The sequence below is a fragment of the Oryzias latipes genome, chromosome 11, assembly GCF_002234675.1.
Source record: "Oryzias latipes chromosome 11, ASM223467v1".
Lineage (NCBI taxonomy): Eukaryota > Metazoa > Chordata > Actinopteri > Beloniformes > Adrianichthyidae > Oryzias > Oryzias latipes.
The window spans coordinates 14,098,452-14,119,506 of record NC_019869.2 but is presented as its reverse complement, the minus strand read 5'-3'; the positions used below and the strand labels follow the sequence as shown (position 1 = coordinate 14,119,506).

The 21,055-nt window shown below is 42.3% G+C and overlaps 1 protein-coding gene across 1 annotated transcript; it reads right to left on the bottom strand.

The window, feature by feature from the left end:
* Positions 1-640: 640 nt before the first annotated feature.
* LOC101156261 (SNF-related serine/threonine-protein kinase) lies at positions 641-20,189 on the bottom strand. The gene is made up of 8 exons (XM_023959888.1): positions 19,979-20,189; positions 15,998-16,259; positions 15,453-15,671; positions 12,569-12,815; positions 7,482-7,623; positions 4,704-4,916; positions 4,479-4,613; positions 641-3,096 (listed from the first exon to the last, which is right to left on the bottom strand). The coding sequence occupies exons 2-8, from the start codon at positions 16,118-16,120 to the stop codon at positions 1,785-1,787; spliced, it is 2,391 nt and encodes a 796-aa protein (XP_023815656.1). The 5' UTR covers positions 16,121-16,259; positions 19,979-20,189; the 3' UTR covers positions 641-1,784.
* Between the last annotated feature and the right edge of the window lie 866 nt (positions 20,190-21,055).

Below are 21,055 nucleotides of genomic sequence, written 5' to 3'. Positions count from 1 at the left end.
AAGGGGGCCTAACATTAACCCCTGGGGGACTCCAGAGGTTACCCTAAGACAGCCAGATCTGCAGCTGTTAATTGATACTGATTGTGTTCAATGGGACCAAATGGAACCACCTGCTTTTATTGATGCATGTGATTGGTCAGTTTAACTTGCAACAAAGAAAAGATCAAGAACATGTTAAAAACAGTATCAGACTAAGAATGTTTATTCTGTCCAATAGAATGACTGAGTAACAACTGTTTATTTCGCTATAGAAGTCTCTGGGATTTTGGCTTCTTGGAACCAGCAGATACTTCCTGTTTGGAACGTGAGGGGGGAGAAGTTACTCCATCCAGTTTTCATATACAGTCAATGTATATAAAAAACCATCAGAGATCATAAGAGCGGGGTTTGTCTAGATTCTTCGGAGATAATTTGGTGCACAAGGTCAAAGGTCGTTCAGATGTGACAATGGAGCTGAACTTGCAGCATTTCAACCATCAAGCTGAAACACAAACCAGAGCTGAAGGAGCAGAGGTCACCACCGTTTACAGACACAGAAAGTAAACCAAACCAAACCAAAAAAAAAAAGAGGAACTCTGGAACTGAGGCCGCTAAAAAACACAAAAGAATTCCAGCTTATTTAAGAACAAGCAGCTCCAACTTCCTTCACATGGTTTTATTGTAATAGATCTTTATCATATACATACAGTACAATATGCTCAAGACAGATTTTATGGCACATCCATTGTTGTACATTTTGCAGTCGCTGGTATTGCTGTGAGATTACAGTAAAGTGACCAACTTCATCTGTTACTCAGGTAGATACAATGGGAAGAAAGAGGGGCAGTTCCACCTTGGTGGGTCAAGAATAAAGTTGCTACAGGAAAAACACATGCACTGTTAAATGTTCCACTAGGGGCGGGTGGCACATCCAGATGCACAGGCCAACACATGAAGGGGTGGTGTCTCGTTCCGTTAAAAACCACCTCAGTTGTCGTCTTGGAATACGCTACAACAGTGGCTACTGTGATCCTGGAAAACTACAGGATGAATACAGCTCATGGTTTTATTATTTTTTTTAACGTTTATTCAGTAGAGGGGTCCAGTTGAATTAAAAGAGCTGCCGTTGCATGTTTAACCGTTTCGGTGCACGTGTGTGAAGATTCTTCAGGTTTGTTTTACCAAATCCAGTGGAGATGAAGAATAACAGTGAAGAAGGATCTAGCATTCAAGTAACTACTGCAACACAACTTTACTGGTAATACAAGAGATTAGCTACCGCTAACGTATTCACATATGTACATATGCAGACGCGTGAGTGCATTGTCTTTGAAGTAGAAAACAAAACAGACTACAAAAAAAAGTTGTGCCCCACCTTCTGCTTTGTCCTGTTTTCGGCCACATTGGATTAAAAATAGTCTCATCCTAAAATTTACAAACAGAATAAAAAAATAATGATTGTCTCAAAGATAAATTAAAAAAAATACAATAAAAACAAACACAAGAAAGATATGTAACAAAATTCTTCAGCTTCCTCCTTTCCTCAGATTGGGTGGAGGTTGTTTTTCTACACCTCATGTTGTGCAAATGTGGGGTTGTGAGCACCTGTGGCATCAGTTACCATTTTAGTGTCCCTTTCTTTAAATGCCACCTGCATAAGAAACAAGCTCGTTCCTGCTGAAAGGACTTCGGAAAACGTTTCTTTGATGTGCATTTTGGGAGTTCGGGGTTTGACGTTCTCAAAGAAAAATCCAACATTTGTGTGATGGTGAAGAAAGGTGAGCGGGAGTGTGAAAGGTGGACCTCTAGATGACCTGGCAGCAGCTGTGTGGGGCGGGGGTGCAAAGCAAACCCTCCTTGGGGCTTCGGTGAATGTTTACAGAGAGGCTTTTGTCGTTGGGAGGTATCTGCAGGCTGCGGTTCTTCACGTTCCTGTGGTTCTCTCTGGCCAGGTCCAGCTCTCGGAGCCGCAGGCTCCCCGAGCAGGGGCCCTCCAGCAGAGGGTCCGCCAGTGTATCAGTGAGAAGAGGCTGGTGGGTAAGGTTACCACGGGGCGAAGGACCCCCCAGGAGGGAGACCTTATCCAAGCTGCCAGTGGAGCCCCCCATGCACATCCTCCACATGGGACGGTCTTGGGGGTCCCCCACAACCCCGGTGCTGCCACCACCACTCCCTCCTCCTCCTCCGCCGCCGCCCCCGCCCCCGCTGCCGCCTGTAAGGTTTTGGAATTGAGAGCTCAAGCACAAGCTCATGAGCTTCAGACTCTCCACCAGCCCACTGGCGGCTTTGGCGGTGCTCCTGCCCTGGCTTGACCCTGACCCTGGACTGGCACATTTGGAGGGGCTCCCTTGTCCTGCCCCCCTCTCTCCCTTAGCTTGTTGTTTCCCCTCCCCGTCATGTACCTCCACGCTTAATGAGTCTAGTTTTAAGTGACCTTCTGTCTCATCGTCGCTGGTCTCCGAGCTGGGCGAGAAAGCAGTGACCGGAGCTGTGCCGCCAACAGTTTCAGGGGATGTAGTCAGGGTCAAAGGTGACGGAATCTGACAGTTTAGATTGAGACTGAGGCTGGGCTTTGGGGGGGCAAGTCCATGCAACTCCCTACACTCCTCCTCCAGCTCCTCTTCCTCTTTAACCTCCTCGTGGATCTGGTTAAAAACAGGAGCGCTCATACGAGATGTCATGCGATTGCTGGAAGAAGACCCGGAGGAGGATTTGCAGCGAAGCACCACTTGGGAAGGCAATGTACAGGGGGGCAAACATTTGTCTTGTCCTTCTTCCTCCTCATCCTCTTCAACACTAAAAAGACTGGGACTTCGTGGTTTAACAGGGCCCACAGAACCCAGAGAGCCCAGCCGAAGGGGGTTGGAGTGGGGCTTTGTCACAGGTTTGAAGCCCCGGTCCTGGTTCTGTCGAGAAGGAGGAAGTTGGCCTGAAGCTGGAGGGTGGCTCTCCTGCCGCTGGAGGAGGTCCGGTAGAGCTGTTTTGGGTCTGGGACCTTTGTGAAGGCTCTCAGCACTGCGGGCAGGAGACTGGGGACCCCCAGGGTGTGAAATGGCAGGACCCCCCAACCCATCACTAACATCCTGGTGAACATCCACTCTGGTGGGCCAAGATTGTCTGGAAAATATTGAAAACAATTTTCAGCACCAGAACAGTGGAACAACATTTAATATGACAGAGAAAAGTGGAGTGTTGTACGCTAGATCTGCCGTTCAGAAATAACAAACAATCATAGAACCAAAAAGCAGTGAGAATTACTCTTAATGTAAGTTTAAAATCAGTTTATTTTAGAATCCTAAACAGTTCCATTTAATAGAACACTGAATGTTACTACTGAATTATAGTTTACTTCCATTTATAGTCAAGGTAACATGACAGAAAATGTGGTTATAATCTAATTAAAGCACACACAACTAAAAAGAGGTTTTATAAAACTATACAAGGAATCATTTTATGGAGTTTCACTTTATTGGACTAGGGCAAGTTCGTCGTTAACTCCTGCTTTGAGTAGACCAGCGCCAAAATGAAAATAACGTTTTTTTTCATTTTAAAATACATTTAAAAAACAGTAAAGTCAGGATATATAGAGTCAAGGGAGGGTTGTTTAGGCTTCTGAACTGTTAATTAACAAAAATAATTGCCCTTTGAAACTCTACAAATTCATCATAAGTCCTGCTCTTTGAACTTAAACAGCAACTTTATCATCAGAAAAAAACACCAAAGTGGTCGATTCAAATACTCTTCTGTGACCAAAATACTCTTTTGGGTTACTTTCCATTGCAGGTCCTCATCATTACCACATAACAATACTCTGAACTGAACTGTACATAGCATGTTTATACTAAAACCATATACTAAAACCAGACCACGTAATCTTTTTGTAACAATTGATGACCACAACAAGTGTCGTTAAATGTTTAAAGGATCTTTGATCAGAATCATCCAGGACCTTTTTGGAGGCAACTGGTCTTCCTCTAACCCCAAAAGGGTCCTGGTCTAGTTTTGTAGTTCTGGTAATCTGGTTGGTTATTTTGTTTACTTGTTTTGAAGAACAACTCCTTCTCTTAAAGATCAGGTGCTTTTCTAAGGATTTATTTTCAGAGAAACGTTTTGTGAGCAGATGTTTCCGACCGGAAGCTCTCTGGTTTTTAGCACTTCTAACACTCTGAAGGTTCTCCAATCGTTACGGTTCCATAAATATCTAGATGTATTTGAAAGTCCCAGAACTACTTAATCACCAAATCTTTTATTGACTTCTGTGGATTTGTAACTCCTGTCTGTGAACTGTTTTAACATTTTAAGGTTTAAGAATGTTAACATTGCTCTTTCAGGATTCTATTCTTCAGGACGACTGGACCTTAAGGATCAACTGAAGACAGAACGGGGGAACTAGTTAACCTGGATTATCTTTCTGCAGACTGAAGGTGTTTGGAGTTTTGTGCTGATCTTCTGTCGGACATGTGAGTGCAGAGAACTGTAGAGACAGCTTTGGAGCATACCTAAACTGGGCCTTGCTGGGGCTGGGTGATCGGGTCTGGCTGTGCTGCTCCTTCTCCTGCCTCTCCCTCAGCCTCCTCTCTGCCAGCAAGAAGTACGTGGCTGTGATGTGGTTGTACTGGTTGGACTCCAGAGCCCTGAAACGGTGCAAACAGGACCGAGCGATGAAGGAAGTGCTTCAGACAGCGATGCAGCTGAAACTCAAGTGCTTGGAGGAAGGAACATACTCGGTGATGGCGTCTCTGTCTGCTATGCCCCCCAGCACCATGCGTTGGATGATGGAGCCGTGCTCTTCCTCAGACAGGCTGCGATGGGACACCAGAGGCGTGGACAGCTTGGTGGCCGGGGAAGGGTCCACCCCTTGCAACCACTCGTGGTTCTCGATCTGCTCCAAGGTCGCTCGCTTCTTTGGGTCCCTCTGCAGCATGTGTCCGATGAGGCTGAAGGGCAGAGGAGCAAATGGCAGAAACATGAGGTTATCAGACACCAAATGTGGTGCGAAACTTACAGTACATGGGAATGTGATTCATGCTTACATAACACTGACAGGATATTTCTGTTACTGGTGTTTACGTTGTGTAACATTTTGGTTCTTGTTGATGGGTAAAAAGAAGTTTATTTGATGGAGTTCAATGCAGAGCGAGACCCATCCAGACTAGAGCTGCACCGATTCACGCCTCTGCTAGGACTCATCATCATCCTCTGTATAATCTGAGCGGTTCTAGAGCGTCCAAATTCAAAGCCAATGTTTTGTTTTGTTTGTTTCATAGAAGCAAAATGAAAACACTGGAAAAAGAAAATTAAAAAAAAAAATGTCTGAACACAAAACATCCCAGAAAACATTTAAAAACTCACAAGATGGGATACAGGTAATAAGACGATAAACATTTAAAAAAAAATCCATATTTCACCATTCATTCTAGTTGAATGATATCACATCATCTGAATGTTACATGAATAATACGTACTTACAGTAAACTACAACCATAGTTTACTCTGTAAAACCATTTTACAAAAATGTTTTTTGAAATGTTTTCAATCTAATTTGACAGTTTTTAAAAATCATTTGGATTGTATGTTATACACATCCACAGATTCTAGTAAAAGTGATCAATTCTTCAAATCTCTCTCGTTAAAAGGTAATTTGGGATTTAGCTTTTGGGGTTTTGCGCATTTGCTGCCTCACATATGTGCGTAATCCAGATCCAAACGCCTGACAGAGTCAAACACTGATTTGTGTCTATTCATTAGTTATGAATCCCTTTAGTGTGAGAAGCTTTGGAGGTGTGGTTTCCTGTGATGTTTGCCGATCAGCAGCTCCTATGGAAAAGATGCTGCACTACAAAATAAACAAACAAAAATATAGTAATTTATATGATTGATTGTCTTCATTTTGGCTCATTCTGGTTTGGTGTTTTGGTGCACTGGTCTCATGTTCTCTGAGTTTTACTACAGAGCTGGACGGTCTGAAAAACAGGATGCATCTTCTGCTTCTTGACGGTACATACCAGTTGACCTTTTTGGGTTTTCCACTACTTTGTGTGTGAGAACTGAGTGACGTTTTTTTAAGATACGGACGTCACCATGTTGGAACCAGCTGACATCAGTAAGCAGTGATTAGTCCAAGTTGGTCTGAGTCAACGTTTCTATGGCAACCACTCTCACCAATCAGGAGTGAGCTCGTTGGAAGGCCACACCCCTACCACTTGAGAGCGAGCTACACGAAATATTTGGAATGTTCGACCTGAGACCACCTACTCTTGTTGAGGCGTCTGATTGGTCTGTTTATAATTTGGTTAACTTGAACTAAAGAAAAATTTGAAAAAAATTTGAAAGATTTTCAGGAAAAGGTAGAAAAGATGTCTATAAATGTATCAGAGTAGGAATGTTTATTATTTAGTAATATAATGACAGAGTAACAGCTTTTTATTTCTCTATAGAAGTCCATGGGATTTTGGCTTCTTGGAACCAGCAGGTACTTCCTGTTAGGAACTCCAGGGGGGAGGGGTCACTCGGTCCAGTTCTCTATACAGTAAATGGGTGTGGCTGTCACTTCTGCAGTGAACATATTTACACGTTTCTGATGCTAAGGAAATAAACCAGTCGGATACACTGATGTATGTGCAGGAAGTAATCAGATTATTAAGGAGAAGTCAGATGATCAGCATTTCCTGATGGGATAACAAATTGTGCTGCTTTCAGGATCACCCGAATAATCGGATAACTCAGACAATGATCAGGTTTCTGGAGTTCAGCGTTTTTCCCTCAAACGTTTATGCATAATTTTCTATAACATATAATAACAAAAAAAAACAATTTGTATGAGAAATGTCAAAGCTGACAGAAAAATGAACATAAAGTTAAAATATACTGCTGGATTGTTCATTTTTTATGTGTAATCAGCTCTTTCATGAAGATTGTGCAGCATTTCCTCCTGATAATCAGCCAATGCAGCCTGGATTTCAGCTGGCTCTAGATTTTCTTTCACGCTAGCAGTATTTATTGCTTTAGGGTGGAGTTTGCAGTAAATTCTGTTTAATTAATCCAAGATCATGGTGACGATTTGCGGCCTGCTCTTGGCATCTCAAATCCAAATTCCTGTCCAAATTGAAACAATCAGCCGTTTTGCAGGCGTCCAGACAAACAGAGGAAGAGCTGTTCCCTCAAGGCCTCATGGGAATAGGAGTTTAAACCACACCGTGAATGTGGACATCATCTGGTGAAGCTACCGGATGTATTTTGCAAATATTTGTGCACCCCCCCCCCCCCCCATGCTGTGACGCATCCCCTATACACGCGCTGAGTTAAAAATAGTGGGCTGCTTCTGAAGGGCGCATTAGATGCACTTAAGGCGGCGCTGGCAGCGAACTGCTGCAGCAAAAGCAGGACAGAAGGGAGGCCGCGCCCCCTCCCCATGTTCGCAGCTCCTCTTCTCACATCTATGAACATGAAATATGCAGCACCTGCAGACTACTCCGTCCATCTGTGTGCTGGGCATTACTCACTCTCTGCAGGCCTGCGAGATGTGCGGGGGAACCGTGTATTTGCAGTCCATGATCATGGTGAGGGTCTCACTGTCGTTGGCCTCCTGGAAGGGGGGCTGGCCGCACACCAGCATGAAGAGGATCACCCCCAGACTCCAGATATCTGTAGGGGATCGACAACAATGTGACGTGTTAGTGCTCCTCATCGCTTAGTGACCTGGATGTGCAAACGGAAAGCTCAGATGAAGCGTGACTCGCGTCGCATCGGAAGCAGCTTCATGAATCAGCGCTGCTTCGGTCACATCTGTCAAACACAGGCTGCCTGCAGCTCGCTCGCACACAAACACGCCGTCTCTGCAAAGTGGGTCAACGCGTCCGGCCCCTTGAAGCTTCGTGCAAATGCTAATTTTCCAGAACAGCTCTCCTGGTCGGATTATTTCAAAGCAGTGAAATGTTTGCTCTGGGCTCTCTGTGGTCAGCAGGACGCTCCACTGACACACTTTCTGCAATCACATGCTGACTGGAGGCCGATGGGCGCGCTGAGGCGCCGAGTCAGCCTCCTTCTAGCCGGGACAAGTCAGATGATCCACACTTTCAGATTGCTAATCAATATGCAATTTACTAGATCTAAAGAGGAGATCCTTCTTTTTCCTGAACCCACTGCCGGGGTGAAAAAGAACCCCCACATGCTTCTTTTATCCGAGTCACATAAGATAAAGTTTGACTAGTAGACTGACAACAAAAAAGTGCATGATTGATGCAATTGGTCTGATTTTCTGTTTGGTACAAGCATAAGATCGATATATTTTTAAAAGTTGTGCAGTTTAAGAGCAAACTTTTTTTTTTAGAAGGTTTTGTGAAGAGAAACAGGAAATCAAAGTGCATTCAAAGCAGCAACACTTTCAACAATCAACGGATTCATGACCAAACATTAGGAAAACTGTTTTACTTCTTTGTTTAAGTTCTTACTCTGATGACTATTTAATGATGTTGTTTTTAGACATACGAGGTACAGTGGACTCCAACCCTCTTGTTTAGCAGCTAACACTGCTTCAGTAATTCCTGCTTACCTGGATCAGGTGTTTTCAGCCAATCAGAAACTGGGCTCACCCAGTCCAGCTAATCAGGAGTAACTTAAGCGAGGCCGGTATTTCTCTTTGCTTTACACAAGCTTTTCAAAATCAGCCCAGTCTTTGTCTAATTAAGAGCTAGAATCTAAAAATATAATAATATCAATAAAATGAGTCCAAATCCTTCTGCTCCTTACTCTTCTTGACAAAAGACAAACTTGATTTAATCTCAAAACAACTCAAATTTCGCTGTAATTTTTTGGTCAGTTTTAAGAATATTATTTTAACTTTTAATAGATGTTGGCTATTTAGACTCATCTTCATTGTAAATATTTTGGAGACAAAAATTTTGATTCATGTTCTAAGAAAATGCGCTAGTTATAGATTTTATGAGGTTTTATTAAGGTGGGCCAACAAAGGTCATAATCTCATTTTGTTCCGATGGAGTCATTTCTACTCATTACTCTAATTTTTAGAATAAAAATGAACATTTAGGTGCATCAAAACTCAACAAATCACTTGCTTAGAACTAGCTATTGGGCTGTAAAATATTCACTTTGAAGTAATTCTATCTAATAAATAGTTTTTCCCCCGCTTATTTTTCCTTTTTGAATGCTTGTGTGGAACGCCACCAATTTTGATCATCTTGTGAAATCAAGAGTGAAAAATTATTTTACTACTTTCTAGAGATTTTCTTCTTAAGATTAGTGTTTTTTTATTATTTTAAGGCTGCTCTTTTTGGAGTGTGGATACTAATTTGTCACTAAAATCTCAGGTTTTGAGTCACAGCTTAACTTGAAATCATTTCAGGAAATACAGCTCTGCCTCTGTTCATTTCATATCACACATTGCAACTAAACCAAAATTCATTTAAAAAGAAAAGGAAAATTTCTGAACTCATCAAATGTCAACATGAATTTTGACAGAATAGGTCGCACAGCAGGACTTTTTTAATTGCTCCCCAATGGCAATTTAAAACTGGTTTCTCTCTTGACTTTTTCTTTTCAGTTGTTTCAGCATTTAGACGGAAGGCAGTCTTTATTACTTTTGTTTTTGTTTTCAGTAATAACTATTGCTTTTTGTTCCAGGGAAATACATATAAATAAACCTTGGTTGTAGGAGCTCATGTGGTTTACTGATTTTTTTGTATGTTTGTTTACTTTTCAGCAAAATGCTTCTGGTTTGTTGACAATTTTGATCATTTTATTTTGAAAATCTTTTTTCGTTTGCCTTAATTTTTCATTATATTAAAACATGTTATGACTGTTTAAGGAGACTAACTGCAGCAAATAATAGTTTTCAGAGAGAGGAAAAGAGGATCTAAACATTCATTCACATAAAACCTGTTTTTTACCAAAATAAAATGAAGGGAATTTGCTTTAATGAAACATAAATCCATAGATTTGTAAATTACCACTTTTTTTGTTTTTGGGGAAGATCAATTTGACTTAAATCCTCCTCCTGATTTTGCACCAAACTTATTTTGCTTTAATGAATAAGAATCTGTTGAAACAAACAAAAAAAGTAGAATTTAGCAATTGATGTCTAATAAAATCTCATTTTCAGGAACTAATTGATTCCTTCTGTCATTTTGATGACAGACTGAGGTTCATGAGGTTTCATATAAGCGGCGTTGGGTTTATCAGAGCCCAGCTTCACGGCTGGCAGCTGCACGCCGTGTGGCAGCGCGAGCGCGGAAAAGCTGCACAACAGCCAGGAGCAGAGAGATGCTAAAAAGAGATGCTGCTTCCCTCTGGGGGTGGGGGTGGGGGGGTGGGGGTGGAGGCTGCAGGGTCAGCATGAAAATCACTGCCGAGTTTATCTCCATAAATGACAACTTTCACAGAACCCAGCGGGTTGATTCATCTCTAAAGTAAACGCATTGTTCAGTGCAGTTTTAGGGCTTCTCGAGGTTTTTGTGTGAGCATCAGAGGCTCATAAACACGTGTGCTTTTCCTTTAGGTAGTGATGCTTCTGCTCTGCACATTCTGCAGATGTAAAACAGCTTCCAAACCCCTGCTGCAGACGAGGTTTCTGCAGCAGAATCTGTTGGTGCACGTTGGCTGCTTTCTGAGCATTCATCAGCCGAAGGGGGGGTTGCAATCTTCCTCATATGACGATGACAAAAACGTCCGTTATTTATTTTATTTTGTTTTGCACCGAACAGAAAAATAAAGCCTGGTCTTTCATGTTCTTACTCGGCCTCGCTTAGCATCTTTCTGTCTTTGAGAAAGATCTGGATGTGGAAGACAGGAGCGCTCTGTGCGGAGCAGGCTGTGTGTTCTGCTGTGTGTTCTGCCGTTTCAGAGCAGATTACTGAAGAGAAGGAAATATAAACTTAAAATTGAATTCATTAGTGAAAGCTCCTAACAACCAGGAGGTTATTTAGCCGCTATAATTCACCCCCCCTTTCCCACACCTTCATAAGCTGCATTTTTGGGACTTAATTTAAGCAATTTACTGAAAAAGGCGTTCCAATAATCCATTACAGTCCCAATGACTCCATTTGGTTCTTTCGACACACAAACGAGGTAGGGACATTAGTGGATTTTGGACATCAGGAAGCTTTGGGTTTAGCAGAAACCAAATTACGGTTGGATTAACCAAAACCTTTGACTCTCAAATTCCAAAGCTGACAACAAAATGCCCCGCAGGAGTTTTCCAAAACTGCATCCGCAGAAAAGCTGCATTTAAATGAGAGCTTATGCTCCCCAGTCTGACCTTTCACCTCCTCAATCCTGACATGAACTCTTTGGTTTCTGTCAGACCCAAACAAGGATCCCAGAAACACGGCAGAGGACTCACCTTCCCTCTGAGCTTGTTTGGTAAAACAGGATAACAGGTAAAAAAGTGGGTCACAATCGACGCTGCACTTCTTGTCTGACTCTGGGTGGGGGTGGAAACCCTGTTGAGCAAAAGCTAGTTTTATTGAACTCAGACTGTCTGACCAACACTGCGCTGACCTATTTGCAAAAAGGAAGCTGTATTATTATGAAAAGGTTTCAAAATTAAAGCTTTTTGCATCACAGATTTGAATATGTTTTTTTAGAGTACAAATGATGTGTATAGTAATCCAAATAGTAATCCTCCACTGCAGGGAATCCAGAGCTTTGAAAACATTGACAAATGAGGAAAATATGAAAATATTTCGATGGGAAAAAAAGGATGCAAGAAAGTTATATAAGAAGCAGCATGTTTAGAATATTAAAAATTGAGTTTGATTGTAATTCTTTTTTTTTAAAGAAAGCACATTATGGTAGATTAAAAATATTGTAAATGAACGCAACTGTCATTTGTCATTTTTACTGTTTTAACTTCTGAGGAACTGTTAGCTTCAATCTTTTTTAAACATTAATAATAATAAAAAATTCCAGACAAAAAAAACTGTAGAACAAATGCAACTCAGGAGAGCTGTCATACCAAAGCCTTTTATATCTCAGCAACCAGCTAGACCTGCTGGTACCGGGCCCATGACGGGCCTCTGCTCCGTTCAGGTGAGCCCCGCCCTGAGTTCGGTCTGCTTCTCGTTTAGTCTTCCGCTGGACCGATAGACCCAGCAATCAAAGCCTCATTATCTCAGCTGAATGAACACTAACACTGGGATGCTGCGTTTTCTCCAACGAGCAGAGCATCCCCATGCACACACACATGCACACACACATGCACGCACATTGGCATCAAATATGAAAGCTGCTTGGTACAGAGAGGCAGAGGACGCACAGATGCTAATGCAAAACCATTCAGTCAGAGAAACTGACAATGCCTCTCTGCAACCCCCCTTTTCAGAGGCATGGGGGGCTGCCGCCGCCTGTCCTGCCTCTTTCCTGCTTGCTTTCCTCCCTCAAACACGCCTGTTCCAGTCGGATTCCCTTATTCTTATTTCAGCAGCGTGATGACAGAAGACGCCGCGTGAGCCGACTGGTTCCACCGCATTCAAACAATGCAAAAGCAGAACCGTTTGCCGTCAACAGGCGTGTACACCGAGCTGCTCCTTCAGTGATGCTGAGAGCGTCACGCCACCACAGCTCCTGTACTCACCCACAGCAGGAGCATCGTACTCGTCCCCCAGCAGGATTTCAGGGGCGGAGTAGGCCAGGGAGCCACAGGAGGTGTTCAGTGTCTTCCCGGGCTGAAAGCGGTTGCTAAAGCCAAAATCGGTGAGCTTGACGACTCCCTGCTTCTCCAGGAACACCACGTTTTCCGGCTTGAGGTCCCTGTGCACCACGTGCAGCCGGTGGCAGTAGGAAATGGCGTGCACGATCTGTGCAAAGTAACACTTGGCCACCTTAGAAAATAAGATACACACACAAAAAGTGTTAAAAGAGCATCAGGATGGTGCCACCTCTGGAAAGGAAGAGGAAGGACTGACGCCTTTCAAAAATCTGCCCCAAAAACTCAGCAAGGGGTTTTGGGAAAGAGTGACATCTAAAGGCGAAACTGCAGATTACAACTAACTGCCCAGACAATAAATTAACTTTTCTAATGTTTACATTCATCTTTCATATAAAAAAAATAATCTATTTTAAACAAACTGAATAGTTTTGTAACCTTTAGCAGAAACGTCACCTAAGCTCAATAAATCCTTTTGTTCTTGAAAAAAACTCATAATTTATTTTCATGTTTTATGCAGAAATAGTTTAAGCTAATTACAAAATAAAATACTGTTTATGTTAATACTGTTGGAGTGTCTTTAAACTAAAGTATAAATCAAATAGACTAGTAGCCAGTTTTCCTTCCAATGTGAACAGTGGATAGCTGGCAAAATAAGTCACATTTCTAGAGAAATTAGCAAAATATCGCTATTAATTGTGTAAATCAAGTTAACTGGTAGGTTTGGCAGAAAATATTCTGTTTGGAGGGCAGAAAATCCTTAACAGGAAACAGCAAATAGTCACGTTTTTAGCGTGTCAGTGATGATGAATGAGATGCGCTTCACGTAGGGGTTTAAACCAGGAAATGCCCGCATACTTCTTTACATTTCTAAAACAAAGTAAGCTTTGAATCAATTAACAAACATGTATGAGTCAAAATCAGCTTTAAAGTCCCGCTCCGATCGTCTTTTGATCTATTTTCAAAACGTTCCCAGCGGTCTTTTAGTTATGATTATGTTGTTTTTGTTATTTTCTACGACATTGTTTCTTACTGCAGAGCAACAGGAGTTCATTAGAAATTCACTTCAGAGTTTTGGCTGGGACAGTTGGTGCGGAGTGAGCCCACCCCTGCTTCCCAACATCTTTCTGTTTACACTCTCTCCCACTAGTTTACAGCCCCACACAACCCCAAACTAGCATTTCTGGTGCAATAAAAATGGTGAGCTGTATTGGAGCTGTCCACCAATGTCCTCCATTATTAGAAAAATGCCACATGAACATATTAAAAAAAGCAAAAACACAGTTTTTGAAATCAAATTGGGTGTTTAAATTATTTTAAATTATGATTTTATGATTTTTTTTTCCATTAAAAGGGATCTTTTCAGTACAGCATAACTAAAAACTGACGCAAATGTCTGTAAACATAATTTACTGAAGAAAAGATGATGAAATAGATCCAGTCTTTGCTTTCGGACCCTTGAGAAATGTAGAAATGCAGACGCGTCTCATCTAACCGTCATTCCTGCCCCGATGACAGACTCTTGTGCAACTGAACATCAACTCCTAGACACTCCAACACAAGTGCAGACCTGTTTCAAATTCCAGAGTCAGAATGCTCTGAGCGAGAGCACGGAGTGAAAACTGGTTTCGTTTTTCACTGACTCTGGCATAAAAGTTAGCGCCTGGTTCACCTCATTAGTTTTTGATTCCGAAAATCCCAAACATCCGTGTCAGAAACACTTAGGCTGTGTCCGAATTCCCACCCTAATCCCTAACTACTAAAAACTATATAGTGCTGGACTACCGTATGTGGTGCCCTGGATTTTAAAAGAAATTTGGACACCATGCTCACTACTTTTCTTTTTTTAAAACAGCAAGCAAGTAAAGCCTTAATTCATATAAAAATTGTTCCAACGCAATACATTATGGTCTATATTCCCCAACCTAGTATGCATTGATGCACCCTTTCTTTTCACAGAGAATTCTGGGAAATTTCTAGGCCACTGGATTTAGGAAATTGAAGATTCGGACAGCACTACAAAATGGCGAACGCCCTGCAGAGTGCACTATATAGTGAGAAGTGAAGGAATTTGAATACAACAGATATTAAAACAAACCTTGGCTTAAAATAATTTAGTTATAAGAGACAAGGAACCAGTTTTAATCTTGAAAATCCGCATTAGATTATAGGAATATAATCTATAATCTATAGAAGGTCATGTCTTCTGTGGAGTTTCTGTATTTGCTGGAAAATCTACAGCAAACGTTTGGAGAAAAAGTAATGATCTGCTAAAAAACTGCTGAGAATGTGAAACAGAAAAAACATTCCCTCTAATTTTTCACAATAATTTATTAGACATTTAAATTAAAAAAAACAATCGATAAATTAACTCCTTATTGTCAATTGATGCAAATATGCAACAAACCACTTCAGCTCCAAATTTACCTTAATTTAGAGTTTAGATGAATGCAAACACATACAATATTTTTTTTTAATACCTAGAACTAAAAGGGCTATCCAGGCATTGATAAAACAGAAAAAAGCTCTTTTGTTCTGACAAATGTTTGACCCCAATAAAAATTCAAAAAGTTGGATCAAATGTGTTTTCAAAGATCTTTGTGGTTGGGTTAGTTCTGAGGATGTAAGTTCTACACCTTTACTGGAAGCTTTTCCAAACTTCCTGGTTGCTCCCTCATTAATAGAATTGACAGTATCTTGTTTCTATTTATCATCTGGCTTGGGTCTTATCTCCAGCCTTCAAGGCGAGCTGGAGCTGATCCCTGCACCGACCCGGACCACGTGGCACTGGTGCTGTCCGTCACCTTCTCACCTCTTCGCTGAGGCCTCCTTCGTGCTTCATGATACAGTCGTACATGTCGCCGCCGTCGCCCAGCTCCAGAATGAGGTAGAGCTTGGTGGCCGTGTCAATGACCTCGTAGAGACGCACCACGTTGGGGTGCTGCACCATCTTCATGCAGCGGACCTCCTGGAAGAGGTGACCTCGAGCCACCGGGTCCAACTTGGTCTTATCGATGACTTTTACCGCAACCTGGAAGAGATTTGAAGTGAAACTGTTTGAGTAATGTAGTTCAGTCAGGTCTCATTCTGATCTTCAGATGATAGTTTCTGTTTTCTAAGACAAGAATTTGTTATATTTTCTGTCTTTCAAGAAAAAAAGATGTTATGAATAAAGTTTTTCAACAGCAAAACAATAGAAAACATGTCTTAGTGAGTAGATTTTTTTCCCCAAAATAGGAATTTTTGTTATACAATTTCTCTGACCCCATCGGCAAAATGTTTTTGCTTCTTTAAAGAAAATGTTTCAAATTTGATCAATTTTTGACCCATAAGGGGGCCTGGTTGAAGGATTCTAACCTTTTCTCCAGTGAAGACGTGTCGGGCCAGTTTGACAACAGCAAAGTGACCACGACCCAGAGTCTTGTCCAGGTCGTACAGCCCGGCGATCTTCCCGTCATGATGGCGTTTGAGCCCCGCCATGTCTGCCGGCCCACGGGCGGGGGAGTGGCCTGTTTTCGCCTTCTGCTCCTGAATTTGTCAGTTTTTCATTTCTCTGTTGGACATCACTTCTTGAGGAACCCTTAAAGTTCTGCTTGGTCGTCCAGATGTTGATCTGAACCTAAGGGAGAAGGAAGAGATGATGCATGAAATGTTGTTCCTCGCAGTGATTTGACTTGATTTATTGGTTTATTTCACACATTAATTGTAAAAGGTGTGTACTTGTAAAGCGCTTTCTATCTTCCTGGAAGGCTCAAAGCTCTTTGTAGTCACCCATTCACACACATTCACACACTGGTGGCGGCTCCGCTGCCAAACATTGGCGCCAACCTACCACTAGAGGCAAGGTGGGGTTCAGTGTCTTGCCCAAGGACACTTCGACACATGGAATCGAACCTGCAATCTTACGATAAGAGGTGGACCAGCATACCGCTGCGCCCGTTTTAGACAATACAACAACAACAAAATCCCATAGATATATCAAACTCATAGCACAAATAAAAAATGCATCAACTAAAACAACACAAAGAAACATTAACGTAAATGTAAGAAAAAATAACAGTGTGATTACTCATAATCATAAATAGATTTTTGCAGTCATGCAAACAATTCACACTTAGGTCACATTAGATTGAATAAATATAGTGATTATTAACTAAAGTCAAGTAAAGTTTTGATTTATTGCTTGAAAAGGAGTGGGAGGTAGCAAATGTTTAATTCCATGCCTGCTGAGTTATTTCATTTTATATTTTTGCTTCGTTGTCATAATCCAGTAAACCATAACATCCTGGAGAAGCTGCTCCCAAAGATGAACAATGCGAAAAAGATCTTCAACATGTGAGGCTGCTGAAGCTGCATGAGAGCAGACTTTTTTCAAACTACAGCAGACCGAGGACTTGAATAAATAAAATATTTGCTTTCACACGGTGATAGCTGCATTTTTGGAAAGAATTTTCCCAAAACAAACACCCATCTATTTTCTAAAACCAGTGAATCCCTTTTGGGGTCACGGGGTCGCTGGAGCCTATCTGAGGCATTATTGGGGGGAGGTGTGACACACCCTGAACTGGTCTGCGAAGAGAAATACAACCGCTTTCCTAAGGTTTTCCGTAGTCGTACTGACCTTCAGCCAATCAATGGGTTCCAACAGTAGCTCCGCCCTAACCAGTCCATTCCATTTTTCTATGCACCTACAACCAGCGAGGGCCCAAAAATGTTACGATTGGGTCCGCTTAATGCGTCTATTTTATAATGGAAATGCTCAAAATACCAGACTGGAAACAAGGCACTAGAGATACCAATGAACCATGGCTGTGTCCGAATTCCTTCACTACTCACTATATATTGTGTTCACTATCTTGTATGGCTGTCTGAATCTACAATTTCGAAACTGAGCGCCCTGGAAATTTCCCAGAAGTCTCTGCGAAAAACCACTGCGCATCAACGCTCACTAGATAGGCAAATATCGACCACAATGCATTGTGTTTGAACAATTTTTGCAAAAGAAATGTATTTTTTAATGCAGTGTTTCCCAACCCTGGTACTCGGGGCAAACTGGCCTGCATTTTTCCAATCCAACCCTGCTCAAACACACCTGCCTTTGATGACTGCCATTGTCAGGCTTCTGCAGAGCCTGATGATTGAATTAGGTGTGCCTAAGCAGGGCAACATGGAAAACATGCAGGACAGTGTGCCCCCAGGACCAGGGTTTGGGAAACACTGTTTTAATACATTTAATACAATAATTTATAGACTCACTACATCTCCCAGCAACCCTGGCGTGCAGTTTCTGAGTGCTTCACACCTGGCTCTCATTCACTAAATCGATCACAGCATACTTAAGCAGTAAACTGAGCCGCACTCAGTGCGAAGTATTGTTTGTGCCACTCTGCCTTCATGACTGAGCGTTGTACCTGGATCTGATCTTCTGTCTCCTGACCCTGTTTCTAACTCAGTTTGCCGTCTGGCCCGTCACTCACCTGGATCCTGACTGCCCCTGTCTCTCCTCTGATGATCTTATGCCTGTTATCGACCCCTGACCGCCTCATCCTGATTTAGCTTTGTAGACTTTTAGTTGCGTTAATAAACCTGCTGGATTTGGATCCAGCCGTCTGCCTGTTCTTGTGACAACTACATAGTCCCACACTATAGTTTTTTAGTAGTTTGGGATTAGGGTCGGAATTTGGACATAGCCCATGTTTTTGAACTGCCGGAGGAAACTGGAGAAAGCCCATGCATGAACGAGGAGAACATGCAAACTCCACACAGAAAGGACCCAGCTGGTATTAGAACCAGAGCCTGGTGCTAACCGGTGTGCCACCCTGAAGCCCTTCATTGACCCAGTGTTGTTTTGGTTTTTTTTTTTTGGTTTCAAACATGTTTTGTGTGAATCATAAGGCACTTGTTTTGATATGAGGTTTTTTCACAGCTTGGATTTAAGAAAGCTGCAAACATTTAAACGCCTTCACGGGAGGTTTGTCCTCAACTTTCAGGAATCTTCCCTGCGTGCCAAGAACAAAAAACACAATGAAGAACATTCCTGGGAGGTGATCCACACTCAGGTGTGCCATTCTCACCTGATTTCACAAAGACAACACAAATCCCGGCAACAGTTGCCAGGGAACACGCCTATGTGCGTAGCTGGACAACGCAACCAGAGTAGATCTGTTCTGCCTTTTACTCCATTTGTGAACCTTCTGTTGGGTTGTCAGGTGAGTTGCTGCTCCTCTGAGGCAATGGTTAGATTCTGGAGTCCATGTTTGTTTTTAGCCATGCTCAACAGCTTGCCTGACAGTGAAGATGTGAGAGCAGCTTCTCCCCTCGTGCACAAACACGCTGCAGAGAGGCCAGCAGAGGGATGATCTCCTGAGGGCGGCCTCAGCCTAACCTGCTAATCATCCACGCCGTCTCCACCTGGAGCTCTTCTTTACCTCATATGGGAGCATTTCAACACTTAATCAGTTTAAAGCAGGGGCAGATGAATTCCCGGGCTGAGAATAGAGCTGGTTTATTTTAACAGCAAGGCCTGCATTTATGACAGAAGCAGGCTCCCGCGGCGTTGCATAAGCGTTCAAAGGGACTGCTTGTGTATCGATTTATAGTGTGGTTGGGCGTGTGTGGACACACAAAAGCAAATGAACCTGAGGTCAAGTTTGAGTTTAATTGCTGCTCTGCATGATAAAATTCCTTGGAATTATTCGAGATAAGAAGTAACCTGCCTGATTATAACTGTAAAGGCAGGAGGAACCTGCAGGACTTTGGCCATCAGCTGGTCAGAGGCGTCTGGATGGAGCTAGTTGGTCCAAAAGATGAAGAAATCCTAATTTAATCCCAAAATAAATCTAAATACCATTAATGTTGCATCTTTAATCTGAAAGTGCAGTTCATCTGATATTGTTAACCCTTTATATGTCCTGTTTGTGTGTCATTGCCTGGTTGTGTTAAAGTTCCACCAATCAATAACTGGAAACTAACAGCAGAATCCCATAAGAGGGTTCAAAAACACCCTCAATTAATAATATGTCAGAATAATCAGAGTGTCAGAATAAGATGTGTTAAATATTCTCTTAATTGAGGTGGAAAGAATAATTAAACATCTGGAAGTTGTTCATTTCTATTCTTCAGAGCATCCTCTGCTGTGAGCCTCCATGAAATCCGCATCCAGGCGCACAACAGCGCAGAGAGGATCAGAATCAGAACCAGGCTGCGCATGAGCAGAAGTGTGCGCCGCAATTCACTATAGAAATTTATGAAATAATCCAAGGTAACCCCAGACCCCCCCCCCCCCCCCCGGTCCGCCGCGCCGGCCTCCTTCATGCCCCGCAGACAAGAATCACTCACCGCAGGAGGAACGCGCGGCGGCGGCCGGCCTGTCCGCTTCAGCCCCGGGGAGCGCGCGCCGCTGCGGGGGAAGGTTCAACGGGTCCGCGCCGTTCCGTCCAAGGATGATAATCCCACCGTCCCGCGCTAATCTGATGCGCTGTCAACTCACAGATCGTCGCTCCCTCTCGCTGTGGCGCATCAGCTGCGCCAAGTAAACAGACTCAGCCGGAAGATGCGGCTCTTGGAGATTTCACAATAAGAGTACGAAACAACCCATCAAACCAGAAAGATTATTTCTGTGTAGAAACGAAAGTGTTCATCTAAACCTCATTTTCATTAGAAAGAAAATTATTAACTGTGAAGGATATAATTTAAATGTTATTATTAAACATACATTTATTTAAATGTACTGGATAAAGTTAATGTACATATTATTTTCGTATTTTTTGTAGAATCTAAATATAATCACAAGATTCATAACAAAACTCCAATAATTACTAATGCAATAGTTAATAATTTGTCTTAATGTGACATAATAATAATAATAGTAATAATAATAATAATGATTATTAAATTAATGAAAATCATCTGGAGATTTGTGTTTTAATACTCAATTTGAATAAGTAAACTGTTTAAGATCAATGTTTTTGTTTTCTAACATTTGTTTTTGTAACCTTTACTTTGAAAGCGTAACCTCCCAAGTTTCCGGTCTGGTTTCCATGAATGACAGCTCTCCGATCTCTGCGCATCTGTGACGTCAGAAGACATGCTGAGAACGGCGTAAAGTCATGGTTGATGGTACAAACGTTAATAACGTTTCCTATCTGTTCACATTTGTTCGTTTTTTCACCCTTCAGAACCTTCCTGTTAAAACTATACAGTAACCTGCTTCTGAGGGACAACAAAGGATCTTTGTCTCCGCGGTTAATAGTGAGGAAACAGGTGTGATGTGTCACTCGGACGCACATTTCTCTAACCTCCGTGGAGGATCCAGGTGTCGGGGCTCAGGATTGAGCAGCTTTTTAACCACCTGGACCGTGTCCAGCAGGCTGGTTATATAACGCTCAGACCTGCGTGTGGCTGGTGACAGCTTCA

Excerpts from the sequence above, each read along its gene's own strand:
- LOC101156261 (XM_023959888.1), bottom strand. The coding sequence starts at position 16,120 with ATGGCGGGGCTCAAACGCCATCATGACGGGAAGATCGCCGGGCTGTAC. Across the intron at positions 15,672-15,997 it reads ACGTCTTCACTGGAGAAAAG|GTTGCGGTAAAAGTCATCGA; the intron begins GTTAGAATCCTT and ends AATCTCTTCCAG. Across the intron at positions 4,614-4,703 it reads GACAGAGACGCCATCACCGA|GGCTCTGGAGTCCAACCAGT; the intron begins GTATGTTCCTTC and ends GCACCGTTTCAG.